Source organism: Enhydra lutris, unplaced genomic scaffold (assembly GCF_002288905.1).
Source record: "Enhydra lutris kenyoni isolate GAN:26980312 unplaced genomic scaffold, ASM228890v2 scaffoldscaffold93, whole genome shotgun sequence".
In the NCBI taxonomy this organism is placed as follows: Eukaryota; Metazoa; Chordata; class Mammalia; order Carnivora; family Mustelidae; genus Enhydra; species Enhydra lutris.
Window position 1 is genome coordinate 1,283,173 of NW_019154177.1, and position 22,630 is coordinate 1,305,802.

The 22,630-nt window shown below is 47.2% G+C and overlaps 1 protein-coding gene across 1 annotated transcript in view; it reads left to right on the forward strand.

Annotated features, from left to right (window-relative positions):
* LOC111138601 overlaps positions 1-22,630 on the forward strand; it is an 896,555-nt gene that overhangs the window by 2,295 nt on the left and 871,630 nt on the right. The window contains exons 2-4 of the mRNA XM_022490616.1: positions 2,607-3,110; positions 3,330-3,474; positions 3,817-4,403. Coding sequence (XP_022346324.1) covers positions 2,682-3,110; positions 3,330-3,474; positions 3,817-4,403 — 1,161 coding nt within the window. The 5' untranslated portion in view covers positions 2,607-2,681. The remainder of the gene's footprint in view (positions 1-2,606; positions 3,111-3,329; positions 3,475-3,816; positions 4,404-22,630) is intronic.

Consider the following 22,630-nt stretch of genomic DNA (forward strand, 5'->3'; position numbering starts at 1 on the left):
CTCTCTCTCTCTGCCTGCCTCTCTGCCTACTTGTGATCTCTGTCTGTCAAATAAATAAATAAAATTAAAAAAAAAAAAAATATATATATATATATATATATATTCAAGAAGAGAAATTAAAGATATATATATCAATCAAGTAATATACCATGTTATAGAATTGGAAGTCTCATATTGCTGAGATTATGGGGGTAAGTAAATGGAACACATGCTTAACTGCAATCCCAATCAAAATCCCAGGAAGATTATTTTTTGTAGAAATTGATTGGAAAACAAGGGCACCACTGAAATTCAGTGGGAAAGACAGTCTTGTCAATAAGTGGGACTAGAGGGGCGCCTGGGTGGCTCAGTGGGTTAAAACCTCTGCCTTCAGCTCAGGTCATGATCCCAGGGACCTGGGATCAAGCCCCGCATCGGGCTCTCTGCTCGGCAGGGAGCCTGCTTCCGCCTCTCTCTCTGCCTGCCTCTCTGCCTACTTGTGATCTCTGTCTGTCAAATAAATAAATAAAATCTTAAAAAAAAAAAAAAAAAAAAAAACAACTGTTTGTGACCGGGAGGGCAGGGTTGTAAAACACTTGGGAAGCATTTTACAGGCACTGGGTTCAAAGAGGAGCTACGATGTGCTGGCGTGAGGCCGTGGGATTTTAGGCCACCAGACAGAAGAAGCAAGAGCAGGAGAGGAAAGCAAAAGGGAGCCCCTAGGCTATACAGAGAATAGAGGGGATTGATTGTAGTGAAACTGAGTAAAGATTTGAAACACCATATAGCAGAATGATTTTCTATGAGCAGAGCGCAAAGCTGCAGATTCATTTTCTGTGAATAGAAAATCTTTGACTTAAAACCAAAGTGGAAGGGCGCCTGGGTGGCTCAGTTGGTTAAGCCACTGCCTTCGGCTCAGGTCATGTTCCTGGATTCCTGGGATTGAGTCCCGCATTGGGCTCCCAGCTCTGGGAAGTCTGCGTCTCCTCTCTCATGCTCTCTCTTACTCTCCCTCAAATAAATAAATAAAATCTTAAAAGTATATATTTTTAATATATTATAATTAATATATATAATATATATCATGGTATAGTATTATATAATATATAATATATACACAATATTATATATGTGTATATATTATATATTATAGTATAATATCATAATTATATACTATAATATGTACATATATATAATATAAATATATAATATACTGTAATTATAGTATAATTGTACAAAATTATATATAATATATAATATATAATATATAATATATAATTATACCATAATTAATGGTATAATAATTATACAATATATATACACACTATAATAATATATAATATAGTTATACTATAATTATACCATAATTAATTATGGTATAATAATTATACTATATATATATACACACTATAGTATATACTATATTATGCTGTTTAACATCTATTTCATTATTGTCTGTGCCTGCCAGCTCCTTCCTTCATCCTTTTCCCTTCTTCCTGTCCACTTACAGGAGAGACAGTGGGGTGGTGGTTGAGCCTGTGAATTCTGAAGTAGATTTTTGGAAAGGCAGCTTCACTGTTTCCTGTGTGTGAGACCTTGGGCAAGTGACTCCAGCTCTTTGGGCCTCCGTTTTCTCATCTGTCCATATGTGGGTAGTAACAAACCCTTAGGGTTGTTTCGAGGAGTCCGTGAGTTGATGCGTGTGAAACATCTAGTACAAAGCCTGGTACCTTGAAAGCGAGAGAAGTGTCAGCTGCTATCGGTACTGTGCTTAGAATGTGAGTTCCATCAAGGTGGGGACTTTGTTTTGTTGGGGCCCCTTGTCTAGTGCTGAGAGCAGTATTGGAATGAGTGGCATGTGAGAAGTTTTGAAAGAAGATAATGTGGATCTCAAAGTGACAGTGAGTCAGCACCAAGAAAAGTGGGGGAGGGGGGCATAAGAGCTCAGGGATCCTTGTCTTTCGAGGGGGAAACCTTTTGACTCTTCCTGGAGTGGTGACTGTAGAGAGGTCGGTGAAGCCAGAAGTGGTAGAGATTTGTGGAGGGGGTTATGTTTGCATCCACAAGGATGCTTCCCCACCCCAGTGGTTCTTCCCTCCTTGAGAAGCAGAACTAATAGTGGCAATATGGATTTAACTTTTCTCCTAGTTGTAGTGTGAGCTGTGTTCAGAACTTAAATACACTGTTCCTAGTTTTTATTTTGCAATGCATGCCAATACCCAAGAATAGTGTTGGGTTACATTTACAGTGAATTGTAATTCTTTTACTTAAATTTAGAAACTTTTTAAAGCTATAGGTCATGATTCGTATGTGAATCATGAAGTCCTTATGGTAGGCTATGACCAGGGTTTTTGTTTTGGGGTTTAAAAAAAAGGCAAGATTTTAAAAATAATAGTGTGTGTCACATAATTCAGGATACATAGTGTTTTGTGAAATTATTATTTCAGTTACTTGTGTAGGTGTGTATCTCATGCACAAACATAACATTCATACGTACATGTATATGCGTTTTCTGAGTCTCAATATAAAATGTGACAGTGACTGCTTTTGTTACAGATACTCCTGTGTCTGCCAGCAGAGAAGATTTTTAACATTTTAGTATTTTTTTCTCTGCAATTATTTTTTAGATTTTGGGATTTCCAGAAGCAAAGATCAAAGAGGAATCATCGCGAATAGACTCTTTCTGAAGAGTTAAGTCTAAGATGGCCACAGCCTTGGTCCTTCAGACTTCAGAGATGCAGGAAGGACTTCAGGCAGTAAAGGTAGAAGAGAAAGAGGGGGATTGTGGCTGTGGGCAGGAATCTGGCCTGCCGAGAGAGAACCCTCACACCAGAGAGATCTTTCGGAGACGCTTCCGGCAGTTCTGCTACCAGGAGACCCCTGGGCCCCGCGAAGCTCTTCGAAGACTCCGGGAGCTCTGCCATCAGTGGCTGCGGCCCGAGACGCACAGCAAGGAGCAGATCGTGGAGCTGCTGGTGCTGGAGCAGTTCCTGACCATCCTGCCCGAGGAGCTGCAGGCCTGGATGCGGGAGCACCGCCCCGAGAGCGGGGAGCAGGCAGTGACTGCGCTGGAGGACCTGGAGAGGGAGCTGGATGAGCCAGGAGAGCTGGTGGAAGATGGGAGCACAGAGGTTTGTACCTGCAGGAGCAAGCGTGGGGTTTTCGTGCAGCAAGAGGTAGGGGAGGAGGGCTTTTTGTGCCTGATGTGGTCTGTTGTGGGCTCTCCATCTCTCTGCCTCTTTCTTGTTGCCAGTTTCTTGGGCCGCCTTTTCCTATATGGCGGACCTGGGGAGGTCCCCTTACAAGGTGCCTCTCACATTTGATTCCTAACCATCCGTAATTTCCGCCAGGTCCCAAGCTATGCTTGTGAACAGGGAGAGTTTGCGAAGGAGAAAGCAGCTCGGGGACCAGCCCAGGAGTTGCCAGGTGGCCGGCCCCAGCCCTTGGAAGAGCTGCATCGGTGCCGTGCACGCGAGCTGCGCCCGGTTCCGATCGGTGAGGATCGGGATTTTTCTCAGGAGGCCTCCCTCACTCCCTGAGTGCCGCCCCCCATTCAGCACATCTGTTCCGCGTCTGCTGGGCACCAGGTGCTGCGGTTGGTCCTGGGGAGACCGTGCCAAGCAAGGTAGACGCGCCCCTGCCCTCAGGAAGACTGTGGCCCCCCGGGACAGGCAGACAGCTGACCACGCAGTTACAGTTCAGCCCGTCTTCTCCCTGAGGGCAAAGGAGAAGTGAACAGAAGCTGCGCTCGTTCGTCCCCTCCCACCCCCTCTCCTGGCTGGTTTCCCCCTTCCCCTTTGGACATCTGACACCCGCATGCTCCCCTTGCTGTTTCAGGTGGTGCGGCCAGGACTTGGAACGTGGAGTTAGGCCCGGAGAGGGAGCTTTCTACAGAGACGAGGCCTCTTGTGGAAGCACCGGAGAAACCGAACAGTGATGCTGCTCAAATGCCTGAGTGCGGAGACCCCTGTGAGCGGGACGGCAGGCTGGAGAGGCAGCGGCCAAACTCTTCCGTGGAGAGACCCTATGTCTGTGGTGAATGTGGGAAGAGCTTCACCCAGAATTCCATCCTTATCGAGCACCAGAGGACGCACACGGGGGAGAAGCCCTACGAGTGTGAGGAGTGTGGGCGCGCCTTCGGCCAGCGCTCAGGCCTGTTCCAGCACCAGAGGCTCCACACCGGGGAGAAGCGCTACCAGTGCGGCATCTGTGGGAAGGCCTTCAGCCAGAACGCCGGGCTCTTCCATCACCTCCGGATCCACACGGGGGAGAAGCCCTTCCAGTGCGGCCAGTGCAGCAAGAGCTTTAGCCGACGCTCTGTCCTCATTAAGCATCAGAGAATTCACACCGGGGAGAGGCCTTACAAGTGTGAGGAGTGTGGCAAGAACTTCATTTACCACTGCAACCTTGTTCAGCATCGCAAGGTCCACCCCGCGCTCGGGCCGGCCGGCCCCCTGGAGCAGGTGGCGCCATGCGTCCTGCCGTCGGACCACTAGCACGGTCGCAGGGTAGGTTCTTACTTTGTCCCTGAGCAAGGTAATGGGAAAAACTAGTGTAATCCTCTTGAGGAGGAAGCTCCAAGGAGAGCCAGTGAAATTGTCCGTGTTTTCATGCTGAGAGAAGCATAATATTTTAAGTTCATCTGTCAAGTTCTCTGGGGGTTCGGCATCCCCGCTGTGCGATACTGAATCTTGTGTTGACTTTATCTGCGTGGTCTCCAGCCTCACACACACCTGTGCAAAAAGTTTTCTACGTGTATTTCAGGGAAACTTCTTCATCCCAGTTTTAAGAAACTTTTAAAAAAGTTTTTAAAAATCATATGCTGCCTAAATACAAAATTATGTTAAATGCTGAGCTCACCGAGTATTTAAAAATTAATTTAAAAATAATTGCAGTAAAACCTGTAATGTAAACGATTTGACTCTTTTCTATTTTCGTAAGATATGATAATTTGCTTTTTGACCTACAACAGGGGGCAGATGAATCCTCCCATAAATACACAAAGGCTTTTCCCTACCAGAGAACTCCGCAGGGTTCCAGTAACTCAGCCTCCAGTTTGGATCCGAGGAATTGAAGCAAATCGTGTAGCTCAGTGGCTAGATGTGGTAGATACTGCTCAAGATTTTAAATTTGTCCAGGCCAAGAAACGTAGCTAAAAATCTGATATCTCACTTCCAGTCTTTGTTATGAAAATATGGGCCTCTTTGCACTTCTCCTGTGACTTAAAGCATTTTCAGTTTTTTCTTTCTTTAACCCTTAGTTATGGAAATTTTCAAACACAAAAGTAGAAAAGTATGATCAGTCTTCATGTTGCTTTTGTAAGTGCCTTGCTTCTCGGCATTATCTGTTGATTACCGCCAAGGTCATGCGTAAAAAAAGTTTCCCTTAACAGTAATTGAGTGTTTGCTTTATACTAAGCCCAGCACACACAGAAATGGAATATGTCTGGTGTTGACAATCTGGATCAGAGTACACAATAGTAGAAACCCTGTAAGGGACCTTAAGGATCACTTCTCTGTCTCCTTCCGTAATTGATGCAGAAACGGAGGCTTTGGGAAGTAGCTGTAAGATCCCACGGACAGCTAGTTAATGGAGCTGGAGCTAGAACCCTGTCTTCTAATTCCAAGTTCTCTTTCTGGTAAGCCACTGAAAGCAGTTTATCTCCAAATAGAAATTACTAGCATATGGAACTTAGAAGATTTAGAAGGCCCTGAGGTTTTGATTTTTAGCTCAACAGGGCCTCCTATCTATGTGCAATAAATGCACAGCTCGGGGCCCCTTGGTGGCTCAGTGGGTTAAAGCCTCTGCCTTCGGCTTAGGTCATGATCCCAGGGTCCTGGGATCGAGCCCCGCATCAGGCTCTCTGCTCGGTGGGGAGCCTGCTTACCCCTCCTTATCTGCCTGCTGCTCTGCCTACTTGTGATCTCTGTCAAATAAATAAATAAAATCTTAAAAAAAAAAGAATGTATGTTAAAAAATAAAAATAAATAAATGCACAGCTCCTCTGTTCAATTTACAGTGGAGTTGCAGGAAAGACTCACCACTTATCCCTCATTTGGGGCATCTCATTTTATTTTTAAGCAATCTCTCCACCCAGCATGGGGCTCGAATTCACAACCGCAAGATCAAGAGTTGCATGCTCCACCAACGGAGCCAGCCAGGCAACCCGGTTATTTTTAACCTTTAAATTTTAATTTACTTAGAGAGACTTTTCAAGAAAGAGAACTCACTCTTCATCTGATTCAAGTATCAGAACAACATTAAAAAGGGAGTCTATTTTTTCATTTAAAGGTAGCCATTTTTCTACTATTTCATGTATCTTCGGTGTTTCTTTATGTAAATACAAGAAAACGTGAATACATGTCGCCTCATTTCCTGTGTTACACAGAAAGATGGCATACGCTTACGCTCTTCTGCACCTGGCTGTGCTCCGGAAACAGTGTAGTCTTTAGAGTAACAGAGCTTCCTCGTTCTGTTTACAGGTGGATGGTATTTAATTTGGTGGTGCTCCACAGTCTTTAACACTCTCCTGTAGGTGCACAGTCAGTACTTGAAAAGGTCATAAATTGTTTCATTCTTCTTCCAAGTGTGGTTCAAGCCAAATTCTATTTAAAATAATAACTTCCGCATGAGCTAGGAAATAGGGTTTGGGCAACTAGACTTGCACCTCATTCTTTCCCGGAGAAATGCAGAAGTGCTGGGGGTGGTTTTCAGTCTTGTGTATTTGGTTCTATTATACATCCTTAGTCATAACATTTCAAACCGTTTCCGTTACCATTTGTGGCTAATTGTAGGTCTTATCAAAACTCTTAAATTTTCTCAAGAGTGTATTGTCTTGAGGTTAAACTATTTCCAAAAGAAATACATATGGATTTTCAAGTGAAGTTAAGGAAAATATAGTAGACTCGAGTTTGAAATAAAATCAACTTCTCCAGTAAATATGTATTCCACATAGTAATGTAGTACATATGCTGTTATAACCTGAGACCATAAGTGTCTCAGATGCCTCTGCATGTGTCGAAGCAGCATGCTTGAATAATTCTGTTATGTCGGCGCTTGGAAGATTTAAAATACGAACAGATCAGGATTTTTTTTTTTAAAGATTTTATTTATTTATTTGAGAGCGAGACAGTGAGAGAGAGCATGAGGGAGGAGAAGGTCAGAGGGAGAAGCAGACTCCCCATGGAGCTGGGAGCCCGATGTGGGACTCGATCCCGGGACCCCGGGATCATGACCTGAGCCGAAGGCAGTTGTCCAACCAACTGAGCCACCCAGGCGTCCCCAGATCAGGATTTTAAAGGATGTATTTCTAATGGACTGGTTTCACACCTGCAGTTGAAGATAGGATGTTTGTTTTGTGCTTGTCTTTTTGTTTTGTTTTGTTCACAGCTTCTCAAAAATTCTAAATTTTCTCTTCAACTGATGAAATGCCAAGGAACAGAAGATGTTATATATGCTGTAGAGACATATGCCACTTAGAGTGATGGTTCACGTGATTAAACGACCTCCAGTTCACCAGACTGACTACTTGTTCTGTGATACTAACGGCTCTGCTTCGCTTCAGCTAATTCTCTCATGTGGGACGAGCAGCTGTCATGGGTTGAGCAGTGCTGTTGCACTGGCCTGTGGCCTGTGGGCTGTTTCTTCCTCAGTTGTTTCCCTTTCACATTCCTACATTACGCTCACTTCTCTCTTTGCTGTTTCTACCCTGCCTCCTCTTATTCAACCCATGAGGTCTCTGGCATTGAGCTCCTTTCAGGTGCTCTGCAAACCAGTAACCATCCCTTTCTGTGCCTTTGAAAGTCCGGTTTGAAAGAGTAGTTCTTTTATGGCCCGGCAAGGTGTAAGAAATACTGATTCAAATCCAATTAAAAAGCTTTATTGGTTCTTGAGGGATAGTCCAACACCCCTCTGAGCACAGTTAGGAGAATGGATGCTATCTGTCAAGAAATGGCTGAGAATTTTGGAACCAATACCTGTCTAGATCTGTATGTAAGGGCCCTGAAGACTGTCTTTCACTATAATTTTTATTTGAAGGTCAGGACTCAAGGAGAACCAAGTCTCTGTCCACATTTTGTATTTGGAAATGACTTCTATTTTCTATATCTGACAATACTTTTTCTTTTAAAAATATAATTTTATTATAATAAATATAATAATAAATATAATTTAATATATAAATAATATAATATAATTGATAATATGATATCAATAATTATAATTGAGATATGATTCATAAAATATAATTTATAGTGGAAGATTGTTTTATATTTTTCCTATAAGACAAAAATTATCTCTGAGGATATTTTATTTATTTATTTATTTATTTTAAACATTTAAAAAATATTTATTTATTTGAAAGAGAATGAGAGAGAGAGAGAGAGAGAGAGCATGACAGCAGGGAGAGTCAGAGAGGGGAAACACTCTCTGGGGATATTTTAAAATAAAGGTATATCTAAAGTCCAGGTGCCTGGGTGGCTCAGTCAGTTAAACATCTGCCTTCAGCTCAGGCCATGAGACTAGGATCCTGGGGAGAGCCCCGTGTTGGGCTTCCTGCTCTCCCTCTCCAACTACCCCTACCCCTACTCATGCTTGCTCACTTTCTCAAATAAATAAGATCTTTAAAAAAAGTGATTCTGAAGTCAAAATATAAAATACTAAGTACTTTCTCAGGAGCAATTTTACAATATAAAATCTATACCAGTATACATGTGTGTCATTGGTTAAATGTTGGGTTAGAAGTTGAGAGAAAAGTAGATTACGTGTAGAAGGAGATGGAGGATAGAGGAAAGTGTTTTAGCAGAGGGAACAGGATGAGGAAGTCCCAACTAAGATATGCTCAAGAGCCATGAGTTTTCCAGTTTGACAGGTCGTGGAACTCCTACATGGAAGTGCAGGAGTGGGGGCCAGATTGAGAGGTCCTTGGACACTTTTCCTGTGGGTTTGGTCTTTGTTTGGTAAGGGATCATTGAAAGTATTTTGTTGTGCTATAGGGGCTTTTTAACACAGAGTAAGAGTGTTAGCTTTAGGAAGAAATTTTGAGTTTACCCATTTCATATGTACATGAGAAAAGCGAAGCCCAAAGTGCTTAAACACTGGTAGTGATCTATTTTTCAATCGCATTAAAATTCTTAAAAACAATGAACAAAGATCATTGTGAATTATATGTAGTTTCATAGACACTTAGACTTGGGGACTGGGACACATTTTAGGCATCTGCAAACAGAGCAGCAACAAAATGGGAGGGAAAGAGAAAAGGGATGAACAAAGTGTGAGAACATAAAAAGGACTCAGACAGACAAAATTACATGTTAAGACTGGATTAGACCAAGAAATGGTGACCAAAGACAAGGAAAAATAAAAAGATGCAGAGATAGTTACCAAGAAATGTGCTTTATCTTTATAATAGCTATTATTAGAGATCTGTCTGTCTCTCATTTGGTCCATGTGTCCTAACAGTGGAAACAGTCCCACTGCTCTTCATTCCAAACCCATTTCAGTGCTTTACATAAAAAGAAGAAGGGGAAGAGCACAGTGTATACATTACTGATTTTTGTTTTTAGGTCTCTGTGGACCCGCACCCAGTTTTCCATGCGAATGTCTCTGCTCTATGATGAAGCCACTGTTTCTGAATATATACCTGTGTCAGAATCACCTGTGCTGTTTGAACTCCACAGTTTCCTGGGCACTACCCAGACTGGCTGGATGTTTCTGAGGGCAGAACCTGGGAATCTGCATTTTAGCCAGCTTGTCAGTGGTTCTCAGATAAAAGGTAACTACATATAATTTACTGCCCAATCTGGGACACATGAGAATAAAAGAGACTGGCATTAATAATTACTCCCAGACTAGAGGCATCACAGGATGGGTGGTCTTCCACTTAGGACTTTTCCAGCCGAGGAGAGAAGACCAGATAGAGTAAGAAAGAATACAATGTTCTCATGAAAACTAGGGTAGGACATCTATGAAGGAGGCTGTGGGAGATTTAGTGTAGCCACCACCTGCCTGGTTTGAAATAATTCCTGTTAACCTGTCTATTGGATTAGCTCAGCAAGGTGGGTTGTCTACAAAAACCACATTCCTCCTAAAAGGATCCCCCAAACCACTAAACAGTTAAGATAGTTACCGAATGTGAACCTGTTGAGATCATGGTTTACCAGACAAGATGAATGACCTATCAGAAGCTTAAGGAGCGGCTCCGTGTATCGGGACTGATGAACTAGTGTGGGAGGCTCACTTGTAAAACTGTGGAGGAAAAGTGGGAGTATAGGGCTCTAGAGGAGAAACTTAGGAGACTAAGGCAGAGTGTGAGCCATCTTAAGCAAGTAGGATGGATGAGGACCAGATCCGGTGCCAGGTAGCTTTTACTGATCGAGCTACTTCACTGGCTGTGGAACCGGGGCTGTGTCCCCGCATTCCCGGAGCTTTCTGCTGACCCAGCACAGAAGTGTGAGTGCTTCCCTTCCACAGAAGGACGGGACTTGAAACAGTGGAGAGCAAGCCCACGTGCCGCTTTGCTCAGGGTGGTGCTGGTTATTGCCTCTGACCCGGGGGCCCAGCGCACAGCAGGATCTGCACGAGGGGGATCTGCAGGGATCCTGCGGGCTGGGACCCGGGACGACCAGGGTCCTGGGAAGCGGAGGGCTGCGCGGCATTGTGTGACAACGGACAGGTATCCTCGGTGCGATAGAGAGCTGGGGGCCAAGATACAGTGCCCGGGGGCACCAGGAGGACCCGCCTGCTTAAGCCGCTCACAGGCTGCGGCGCTCGCGGCGGCCTGCGGGAGGTGGGAGCCGACCCACCACCGAGATGATGGGTCTTCCAGGCTTCCTAGAGAGGCGGCGGGCTGCTGGTGGAGGCGCTCCCGGACGTCGTGACGCACTTTCGGCTGCGGTCGCGGGCGTTAGCGGCTGCCTCGTGCTTGCTTCGAAGCGAGGCTTCCCCGCCGGGCGGCGCCGCTTCCTCGCGTAGGTCCCCTGAATCCGGCCACCGCTGTGTCGGCGCTCGCGGGCACAAGCGCCGCGCCGAGCCGGGGTCAGCGGGCGCGGTGTAGCCGCGGGGAGGCCCGCCGCATGGACGCGGCCTTGAGGCCGGCCGGTGGTGGTCTGTTCCCTGCGCCGGCCTCCTACGGTCGCGGCCTTGAGGCGTGTCCCTCTGAAATGCGGTAACGTGGTCCGCGCAAGCGCCGTGTGCGTTTCCGTGGCGAGGAAGTCAGCGCCTCCGTCAAGCACACACTGGGGCACGTGTGCGGGTGCTTAGGGCTTAGCGTGGGAGGAAGCCGGCCGGAAGGGGCGCTCTTCGCCGTGCAGACCCCTGCAGCACCGCGTAAGCGCCTCGGGAAGTCGGCTTCACCCTTGCGCGGGCCTTTGGAGGTGGGGGGTGGCGAGTTAGAGGCGGTAGGAGGCTGAGCGAGTAGGAGGCAGAGCGAGGAGGGAAGGGACCCTGGGACCGCAGAACACCGCGACGGAGGGGACGTGGGCAAGTCCGTAATTCCGGGGATGTTCCAAGGAACTTTGACATTAAAGGCGCTGTGCGTCTCCGTTTTTAACGTAACAGCTCGCACAGAAAATGACTGCGTGCACACTGCCTCGCAGAAGACACCGGCCGGCGCGGGCTTCGGCTCCCCCAGCTCTGCTTGCCCACGTCCGTAGCTGAGTTGGACAGGCTGGCACACAGTGAACTGCGGCATCGTGCAGGAGACGGGAAGGGCTACTCCACAGAGCGGCTGTATCCGTCTTTAAGCAGGGAGGTAATGCAATCCTAGACTTCTGAAAAAATGGTAAATGCATGGGAAGGGGGCAAGAGTGGATGCAAGACAGAAGAGACGTGCAGTTGTTATGGAAAGAACCAGTATTATAAGTTGGTGAAAGTAACGTGGGGGCTGTGGAAATGAAGAGGTGTGGAATGGAATTTTGTGGGAAAGGCAGATTGAACTAGGCTTGATGACTAAAGATTAAAAAGTTCTGAGTACAGGGCATGGCATATAGTAAGTACTACAAACTTCAAAAAAAATACATAGTCAGGGCAGGTCCCCTGGTTGGCTCAGTGGATTGAGCCTTGGAGCATCTGATGCTTGATATCGGCTGAAGTCATGATCTCAGGGTTGTGGGGTCCAGCCTCGAGAAGAGCTCTGTGCTCAATGTGCAGTCCACTTGTCACTCTCCCTTTGCTCCTCCCCTGCTCTCTCTCAAATAAAGAAAAATTTTTCAGGGGCGCCTGGGTGGCTCAGTGGGTTAAGCCTCTGCCTTCCACTCAGGTCATGATCTCAGGGTCCTGGGATTGAGCCCCGCATTGGGCACTCTGCTCAACAGGGAGCTTTCTTCCTCCTCTCTCTCTGCCTGCCTCTCTGCCTACTTGTGATCTCTCTGTCAAATAAATAAAATCTTTTCAAAAAATAAAATATAGTCAGGGATAGGTTTTTGGATTAGATGATTAGATGAATGAATGTGTGTGGGGGGGTTTGTTTGTTTTATTTTGTTTTTTTAAGTAGGCTCCATGAACCCAGTGCAGGGCTTGAACTCACAACCCTGAAATCAATACCTGAGCTGAGATCAGAATTTGGATGCTTAACTGACTGAGCCAGGTGCCTCATAAATGTGCTATTTTAAAAGAAATGGGTTAAAAAAAAAACCAGGAAATTTTGGAGGAGGCATTGATTGTGAGAGGAAAATGAGTTAATTTTTGGTGGTGTTGAGATACTTTTAAGACATCCAAGTGGAAGGGTCCAATACACCATTGGACTATGTAATGGTCTGCAGCTCCAAGCTAAAATTTGGATAAGAGAATCAGATTTAGGAGTTCTTGGGTGACGACATCTCAGTTCTCAGATGCTACTGAATGGACAAGGTTGCACAGAATGAATGTGGAATGAGAAGGCTGGGTCTCAGCTTAGGGTATCTAGACATTTCTTGGCAAACTGAAGAAGAGCCATAAAGTAGACTTAAGAATGAGCTATTTGACAAGCCCTCATATAATACTACCTGAGCATCAGGCATTGGTCTAAGCACTTTACAAAAACCAACTTGTGGAAAACAGCCAGAAGATTGTAGTTCTTATAAGACTGGGAGTGGCTAGCAGTGTTAGATGCTGCAGGGACATCTGGTAAGCAAAGGACTGAAAAGTACTCACTGGGTTTGCGTACAAAGCAGACCTTGGTTAATGACTTGGGATCCCTGACTCAAAAATGGGACACACTGACCCACAGACTGTTCTTTTCTGAAATTAAAAACACCTTTGAAAGTATCCAGCACAATTCTTGGCACAGAGAAGTTGATTTGTAAATATAACTGACTTGATCTGTGACATGCAATTTAAGCAGGCAAAGCTGTTTACATTGTTTTTCTTCATTATCTGAATATTTCACATTATCTGAATATGTCACTGAAGTTGTCTAGATCTAAAAGCTACTAGTATTGTTCTTTAATCCTAAAGTAACTGAATTGTGTTTTCCTTAATTTTATATTATCCTAATGACATTTTGTGTTTGTCTTTTACAGAGCATCCTTACCTTCAAATCATTGGCCGGGCCACAGCGATTCACTCTGACTAAATATGTTCTTAGTTTGGAATTGATCTCTGTTAACAGTGATGTGTTATGTGTTATCATGAGCCTTAAACTCTCCCTGCTGTTGTAACGAGCCAGTCTTCTGAGCTGTTGTGCCCAGGAATGGATTCAGTCCAGCCCTTTTGGACTGCAGAACAGAAGGAATGTCAACTAGTTACAGAATCTAGGCTGCACAAAAATGGTGCTTCTGACAGGAGTTCTTCAGAAAAAACTTAAGGCAGTTCTGCTGGGAGGATTCCCTTGGGCCTCAGAAGTCCAACTCTAGGCTCTCTGTCGTCAGTGGCTGCAGCCCAAGACCCACAGCAAGGAGCAGATCGTGGAGCTGCTGGTGGCCGAGCAGTTCCTGACCATCCTGCCCGAGGAGCTCCAGGCCCGGGTGCGGGAGCAGCCCAGAGTACAGGGAGGAGGCTGTTTCTGGACTTGGAGGGCTTGTCCAGGAAGCTGAATATCCCCGAGGAAAGGTGAGATGAGGAAGAAATGATCTATCCTTAGAAGGCAGGTGTTCTCTATAGAGAGAGATAAGAGAGTTGAGATCTCCTCTCATATGTAGTGAGGGAAATGGCCAAGATGTACTGGCCAGAGTCGTATCCCTGTAAGGGCCTGCCCCTCCCAGAGGAACTAGCTTGTGGACCCTGGAAGTAGGCGCGGGGCAGGCCGGGTGAAGACGTCCAATCGGTGTGGCGTGGGTATATCCACTGGGTGAATTAGGATTTAATTGGCTACCTGTGTAGGGGCGGGGCTCAACCACCCCCATAAAGGTTGGTCTGCGAGGCTGGCGAGGAGAAGGAGAGCTGTCAGAAGAAGAAGAAGGAAGAAGCAGCAGCAGAAGAGTCGGCGGGAACAGAAGAAGGAGAGTTGGCGGGAGCAGAAGAAAGAGACCTGTGACAGCTCTTGTTAAGAGCTGTAGGAGCTTAAAGAAAAAAAAGCTGTAGGAGTTGTAACAGCTCTTGTAAGAGCTGTGAGAGTTGTGACAGCTCTTGTCAGAGCTAGTTGAGCCGCCAGCGGCCCCGACGCCAGCAGCCCCGCCCACACTGCGGCTTCAGCAGCTCTGCCTCGGGGAGCAGCGGAGTCACTAGCACGCCAGCGGCGCCGACGCCAGCGGTCCCAGCACACCAGCAGTCCCAGCACGCCAGCAGCAGCCGAGCCGCCAGCGGTCCCGACACCAGCGGCCCCGCCGACACAGCAGGGAACAGCCTAGACTCCAGCAACCTCGATGTGAACGGCCTCGCTGCCAGGAGCGGCCTTGATACCCTGAGCTGCAGCTTCGCTGGAGCTGCGCCATTCCGGGGAGCAGCTTCGTCTGGAAAGAGGCTTTCTCGGTGAGCAGCCCTACAGGAGGCAGCATCATCAGGAAAGAGGCTTCCTCCAGAGTGGCCTCTTTTTGTGAGCAGCCTTGTCCGAGGAGTGGCCTCGCCGGAGCAGCCCTTGTCCGGGGAGCAGCCTTTCCGGGGAGCAGCCCTGTCTGAGGAGCGACCTCATCAGCTGTGGCCTCGTCCTGGGAGTGGCCTCGTCCAGAGTGGCCTCATCTACAGAAAGGCCTTGTCCAGAGCAGCCACGTTGGGAGCGGACTTGCCGGGGTCATCGTCGTCACCTTTTCGTAAGAGACAGTCCTGACCGGTCAGTTTGATTTTTGATGCTTGGCGTGAAATAAAGCTTTGTTTGATTTTTGCTTTATATCCGTCTCGTTCTTTGATCACGGACCCTAACAATCCCCTTCCCTGTCCTTTTTATTTCCTGCCCTTGCAGGTCAAGGGAAACTCTGCTTTCTGTCCAACTGTTCTATGTTCCCCATTAATACTGGGATCGAAGTTCTAGACCTTTCAGCATATATCACCCTGGTCAAATTTATTTCATTGTCCGTGGGTCCTAGTCCTGCTATAGGGACAGGAAGGGCCCCAGGAGCAGATGGCTGATCTGGCAGCAGCACCTCTGCTGCTCCAGGGGTCCAGGACTCACAGGGGTCCAGCTCCAGCCAGGATGGGTCAATTCAATTCTGAACCTTGGGAGCTGCCCTCTGTTCAGGAGAAAGGTGAGGAGATTCCACCGGGGGAAAAGACAGGAAATGTCTTCTTGTGTTTGTCCAAATGAACCTCATCACTAAAATTTTTGTCTACCTTTCCCTTGATCTTTTGTTCTACCTTTTAACCTAACTGAGCCACCCAGGTGCCCCAGGCATTGCAACCACTGTAAACATAATGATCTTTTCATACTTTTGAGTATCGTACCGTTGACCCTTGAACAACATGGGTGTTGGGCCACTGACCCCCTTCACAGTCAAAAATCTGAGTATAACTTGACTTAACCACTGACAGCCTACTGTTGAGCAGAGACTTACTGATAAACAGTTGATTAACACATATTCCATATGTTACATGCATCATATACTGTATACAAAGAAAATATATTTTTAGGATATTTTAAAAAGTAATCTTGGGACGCCTGGGTGGCTCAGTTGGTTAAGCGGCTGCCTTCATTCAGCTCAGGTCATAATCCCAGCGTCCTGGGATCTAGTCCCACATCGGGCTCCTTGCTCAGCAGGGAGCCCGCTTCTCCCTCTGCCTCTGCCTGCCATTCTGTCTGCCTGTGCTCACTCTTTTTCTCTCTGACAAATAAATAAAATCTTAAAAAATAAGTAAATAAAAATAAAAAGTAATCTCAACCCCCAATGTTGGGCTCAAACTCAACTACCCTGAGATCAAGAGTCACATACTCAATGAGCCAGCAAGGGGCCCCAAGAAAATGTAAAGAAAATCATAAGAAAATACATTTACAGAGGGCCCCTGGGTGGCTCAGTCAGTTAAGTGTCCGACTCTTGATTTCAGCCCAGGTCATGATCTCAGGGTCCTAGGATCCAGCCCTGGGAAGGGCCATGCTCAGTGTGGAGTCTGCTTGTCCCTCTCTGCTCCCTGCCACTCGCTCGCTCCGTCTCTTGTCTCTCAGGTAAATAAAATCTTAGAAGAGAAAATACATTTATGGTACTGTAGTGTATGGGAAAATGTCCATGTATAAGTAACTTGCAAAATTCAAGCCCTTTGTTGTTCAAGGATCCAATGTATTCAGTAGTTAATCAGTTAGATACAAATTGGTTTGTTTAAAAAAAAAAAAAAAAAACACCTGGTTGTGAACCTGAGGAACTCAGGAGCATTAGGCATTTTATCTTTTAAGTAACATTTTGTAGTACTATTTGTCGAAGTATTTGAGTTGCCCAGAGCCAACCCCCTCACCCTGACTTTCCTTACACCTCTCATTGCCTCTGCATTGGGTCTATAAACAGCCTTTGTCTCCTCTCCACCTTTGGTGGGAGGCTGAGAGGCAGTCCTGGCTGAGACAGTCATGCCCTGGCAAGGTGGCCACCGCAGAATTTCACTGCTAACCCACCAGTTTCTTGTCCTTTTGGGGAGGTCAAAGTCGGCCCCCACTTGGCTTGAAGGGACATTTTCAGAATTTTCTTCTGTCACTGGGGTATCTCTGCCTCTCATAGTTCCCTTATAAACTCAACTTTTAAAAAAATGTAGCGTGTCCTCAACACCACTTTCTGGTTAGAAGTCAAGAAACCAATTACAAATTTAAAATTCCTTGTAGACTATACCATCTAATCTAAGGAAATTTAGTATCTTCAGGGACTAGCGTAACCAAATTGTTATAGTAACATATATTGATGCATAAAAAGTTACCCAAAAATGAAGGCTTAGAATAACCATCCCATGATGTTTTCTGCCAGGAATCTGGGGAGGGCTCAGCCTAAAGGTTCTTCCATTTCATGTGGCATCTTCTGGATTTGCCTAGAAAATCCCAAGACAGCTGCCCTGCCATGCCCAGTGCCTTGGGGCAAAGATAGCTAGAGGGGTGGGCTCAGGGCTTCCTTATGTGATCTTTCCAGCAGGGCAGTCAGCCTGTTTCTGTGATGGCTCAGGGCTCCCAGAGCAATTGTTCCAAAAAACAAAAAGTGAAAGCTGCTGCTCTCTAAAGGCTCAGGCTGGAAAACTCAAACAGCATCATTTTTGCTGTATTTTATCAGAGGAGTCATCAAATCCACTCAAACTCAAGGGGAAACGACATGGACCCCCACCTCGTAATGGGAAAAGTGCTAAAGAATTTGTAGCCATCTTTAATTTTCCAAAACACCCTTATCCACCCAGATTTAAAGCCTGGGTACACATAAAGTTCTTTTTGGATTTTCTTTTTCTAAATAATCGTTCGATTTTTTTTTCCTCCTTTCTTGCCTCCTTTTCAACTTCCCTAAATACACCCAACATTATTATAAGCTAATCAGGTGTATATATAAGTTTATTTTTTATACACAAAGTAACAATGAGCTTCTGACATTACAGTTTCACCATGTCTTTCTTGAGTCCTGGCTCTCAAAGTCTTTTTTTTTTTTTTTCTCTTGATTTTAGAAGTACTTAGAAGGTTTATCAAAATATCACAAGAAAAAAAAATCACATTCTTTTTTAAAATGTTGGAGTTACCTGGTGTATAAAATGGCCAAGTGTTATCAATGAGATTGGACAAAAAGTATGAGAAAGGAGTTTTCCAGAGATCCATGTTTACCTTTGCTGTCTGTTCCGTATCCCTACATCCCCGAGTTTCCCCCGAGCAGACGATGAGGAACGCCGTTCCTGGGCCTGCCCTGTGTCTTGCGTGCTCTGTGCTTGGATGCTCTTTTCTGTGGCTGCCTTGCACCTGTGACCGAGGCGGACTGCTTCCCCTTGGCCCGTTATTCTGGTGCTGGCTGACTCCTTCAACGTCAGCCTTCCACAGGAAGCCGCGCGTCGTAGGGCCAACATTACCCGAAGACATTTCAGAAAGGAAAACTACCGGCCAGTGTGTCCCCCGAGCAGAGATGCAAAACCCCCAACAAAATACCGGCAAGTTGACGCTCATTACTTATAAAGAGACGTTCAGGACAAAGTGGCACCTACTGCAGGTGTTGCCAGGCCTCGCCCACAGTGGGGCGGGGACAGCGGGGGGCGGGCAGGAGCTGGGGATAGAGACCTACCCCACCTAACAGCTCGCCCGTCTAACTTCCGCCGCAGTGCCCAACTCATCCCTGCGGCTGCGGCTGCGGCTGCGGCTGCGGCTGCGGCTGCGGCTGCGGCTGCAGTGCGCACCCGCGTACCCGCCTAACTCTCGCGACCTAGCGGAGCCTCGCGGGAACTGCACGGCCAGCGTTCGCCCCTCCCTGCGGCTGCGGCGGAAGTGCGCGCGCGCCGAGCCCGCTCGCTTCCGGCCTTTGTGGGGCGCTGTCGGCGGGTCAGGCTGTGGGCGGTCTGCAGGCCGCGGCCTTTCGTACTTCCGGAGGGACCCTTATGCAGGCCTCCGCGGGCAGCTGGGGAGCGAGCGTGCGGCCCTGTGCCGCCCTCGGAGAGCCGTGGGACGCGGCGGGCCTGCCGCGGGGGAAGGAGCGGAGACAGCGCGCGAGGGGCTGGGGTCCTGCGGCGGCTGCGCCGCTGACGGCAGCGTTTCCGCCGGACGTGCGACCACTGCAGGAGAGGCGACCGAGCGAGGGTGTCGTGACGCCTTGAGACGATCCGTTTGCTCCAAGTGCTGGTGTATTCCTGTTGGTTGCCCTTCGCTCTAGGACTCCATGCGGGGGTTTCCTGCTGGGCCGTGCTGTTGGTTTGTAAAATCCTCAGGCCACTTCGTACCTTTTACTCAGTCTCTTTAGATTAATCTGTTCTTAACTCTTGTAATCGGAGTATTTCCCGGAGTAGCGTAAATTAACCTGGAGGTGGCTTGCAAAGCACGGAAGTAAATTCTTAGAATTTGCAATTTTTGCCTGTGGTGTAGCTTGTGTTAGAAGTGGCGGCTACTCCCTCAGGTCCACCCAGGGAGATCTTAACGGGGAATCTTGTTTGCAGCACTGATAAAGCTTTTGCACAGCTATCATGGCATCTACTTGGGCTCTCCAGGCCCACGAGGACCAGGATGACCTTTTGGAAGTAAAGATTGAGGAGGAGGAGAAGGACACCCCCAGACAGCATCAGATCCTGCAAAAGAACAACACCCACAGCAGGGAGGTCTTCCGACAGTACTTCCGGCAGTTCTGCTACCAGGAGACCTCTGGACCCCGCGAGGCGCTGAGCCGGCTGCGGGAGCTCTGCCGCCAGTGGCTGCGGCCCGAGACGCACAGCAAGGAGCAGATCATGGAGCTGCTGGTGCTGGAGCAGTTCCTGACCATCCTGCCCGAGGAGCTGCAGGCCTGGGTGCGGGAGCAGCAGCCGGAGAGCGGGGAGCAGGCGGTGGCCGCGCTGGAGGACCTGGAGAGGGAGCTGGATGAGCCAGAACAGGTGAGAAAAAGAGATCTGTTTTGTGATTGAGAGAAAATGAATTATGGATTTCTAGGCCAGTGTGTTCTTGACACATGGGTGTATCAGGCTCTAGCCTCATGGAAACTTGATTAATGTAGTCCTAACTTATTTATAGCTTTTCTGCCGACGGATCATGTGCTTCTGTACTAGGCTTACAGAGTCCTGTTTGAGGAAATGCTGCTCAAAAACATCAGAAGATTCTAAGAGCAAATGTTAGGTCATGGTAAGGGAGTGGGCAGCAGTCTCTTCAAAGGGACATCGCTCTCTTGCACAACAGTGTGTCCACTGCCCTTTCTCCATTAAAGGATTAAACGAAGGAGAAATCAAAGTCACCACCTTGGAGGAGTGGGAGGTATGAGCAGAGTGGAAGGTTAGGAGGGAGGGGCCGGGCAGGGATGGGAGTTACTGGGAGTAGTAGAAAGCTCAGGGTGGGTTGGACAGGTGAGTTGTGAATAGGGATTGAAAACAGAGTCCAGGACCTTGAATACCACCCCTGGAATTTAGATTTTAATCTGTAGGACACAAGCTTCTAACATTTTCTCTTTGAGTCTAAATGAGCCTCCCTAACCCGAGGATGTAACTAAAGTACGTAGGATCTTGTTCTGTTCTGTTCTGTTTTGTTTCAATACTGATACTGGTTCTCAACCAGTGGCTGTTTTGTGCCCTAGAGGCATCGGGCAATGTCTTGGGACATTTTTGGTTGTCAGATGGGGCGAGGTGCTACTGACATCTAGTGGCTGATGGGCCAGGGACATTACCCATATAGGACAGCATCATACAACAAAGAATTATCTGACCAGCTGGTCAGTAGAGGCAAGGCTGGGAAGTCTTGGTAGGAAGGCTATAAAATGGAAAAACAAGAAGGGTAGCCCAGCACTGGGGGCATGAAACACTGGAGGGGAGGAACCTGTGGCAGAAAGACATGAGTTTGAGAGAGAGTTGTGACAGTGAGACTTCAAAGGATGAAGCATGTCTTAGGTAATTATTCATTGGAAATGATGACAGATGAGTGGATGAAAAAGGAAGGATGAAGGGAAAACTCTGCAGGGAGCGATCTCTTCCAGGCTGAGCACTGGGGACTTCCGGCTTGAGAGACTGGCGGGATCCGGGTGCTCCTAACAGAGTTCAAGGGGGTAGGGGAGGGTGGATTGGGGAAAGCTCATTTGTTCAGGAGACATTTACTAATGTGGGTTTTTGTACTAGGCACCATTCAGGGCACTGGAAACATAGCCATGAACAAAGCGCAGAAGCTGCTGTTGTCTCCCAGCTGGAGTCTAGTCTGATAAGGAGGCAGACAATAAACAGGGTGCTGAGTCACCGGAGAGTTGAACAGAAGAGAGGTTTAACCTGACCTAAATTGTAAAAATAATCACTCCAGCCACTCTGTTGGAAGAGTTGTACACGGGGCCTGGGTGGGGGCGCGGGGTATGGGAGGTCGAGAGGTCAAATGCAGAAGCAGGGAGACAGGCTCAGCACCGATCCAGGAAACGGGTGCTGGTGGATTGGACTAGGGCAGTAGCTGTGGAAGTGTGAGATGCGGTTGGATCCTGCCTGTTCTGGAGGTGGCACTTGACAGGATTTGTTTTTCTGTAGGATGTGGGATATGAGAGAAGGTTCAGGGTTCAGCTAAGGTTTTTGTTCTGAACGTTATGACTCATGGATTCATCATTCACAAAGATGGTAAAGGCTGGGAGAGAGGAAGGTTTTGGGTCAGGACAGGGATCAACGGTTACTGGGTTTTTGGATGTGTCAATTTTGAGATTCTTATTAGAATCCACCTGGAAAAGTTGGGCAAGCAACTGAGTATAACAAGCTGGGATTCGATGGAGGGATCCGTGCTAGAGATGCAAAACTGGAACTTGTCAGGTTATGGATGATATTTAAGGCTTTGAGATGAAAGGAGGTCATCAGGGCAGTGGAAATGGAGGAGTGGCCAAGGAGACGAAGAGAACCAAAAGAAAGAAGGGATTCTCGAGTGCAGGCAGAAGTAATGTGGTTTTAAAAGTGTTGAGTTTGTGCTTTCCCCTGATTAAAAAACAGAACAAAATGAAACATGTTGAGTTTGTTTTGCAAGCCAACCCCTTCCCTTGAAGCATGCTGGGGGCAGCTAACAGAGTTTAAACTCGATTTCTGAGCCTTGCCAGAGATCCACAGATGGAAGACACAGACTACTGTGCTGGCTTTTTTCTCCCTCCACATTTGAAGTTGAAACCTCTTTTTCTGTCCATCTCAGCATCCTTCTGATTCTGGCTCTTATTCTGGGGGCAGAGGTTGCACAGTGAAACTGTCAGAATAGAGGCAGTGTGCGGTGATTTCTTATTTACAGAGTGTAGCCACTGTAGGGGGTTGGGGAGCAGTTTGAGGGCCTGCTGCGGCAACGCCCCCTGCAATGTGCTTTGTGTACACGGTGCTGGGTGGTCGAGGTAACCAGCCCCGCTCCCGGAGTTCCTGAACTAAGACACAGACTTCGGAACAAGAGTGGTCCCAGATCCCAGCATTTCACACCCTGCTGGGAAAACCTGGTATTTTCGAATACAAGGGGAATGGTTCCCTGCAGGCACAGAAACTACAGAATGGCTTAAACTGCTAAATAAATGAGTTCGTTGCTGGAGCAGGGCTCAGGGGTGCAGTAAGGGATGGGGTTGAAGGCAAGAGTGGAGACCTACGCACCTTGAAGAGAAAAGGCTTCTTCCTTTAAGTGGAAGGGAAGGGGGGGGGAGTGATGAAATGAATGGTGGGTGGCCTCTCATGTGACCATGACCTTGGGCAAGGAGAA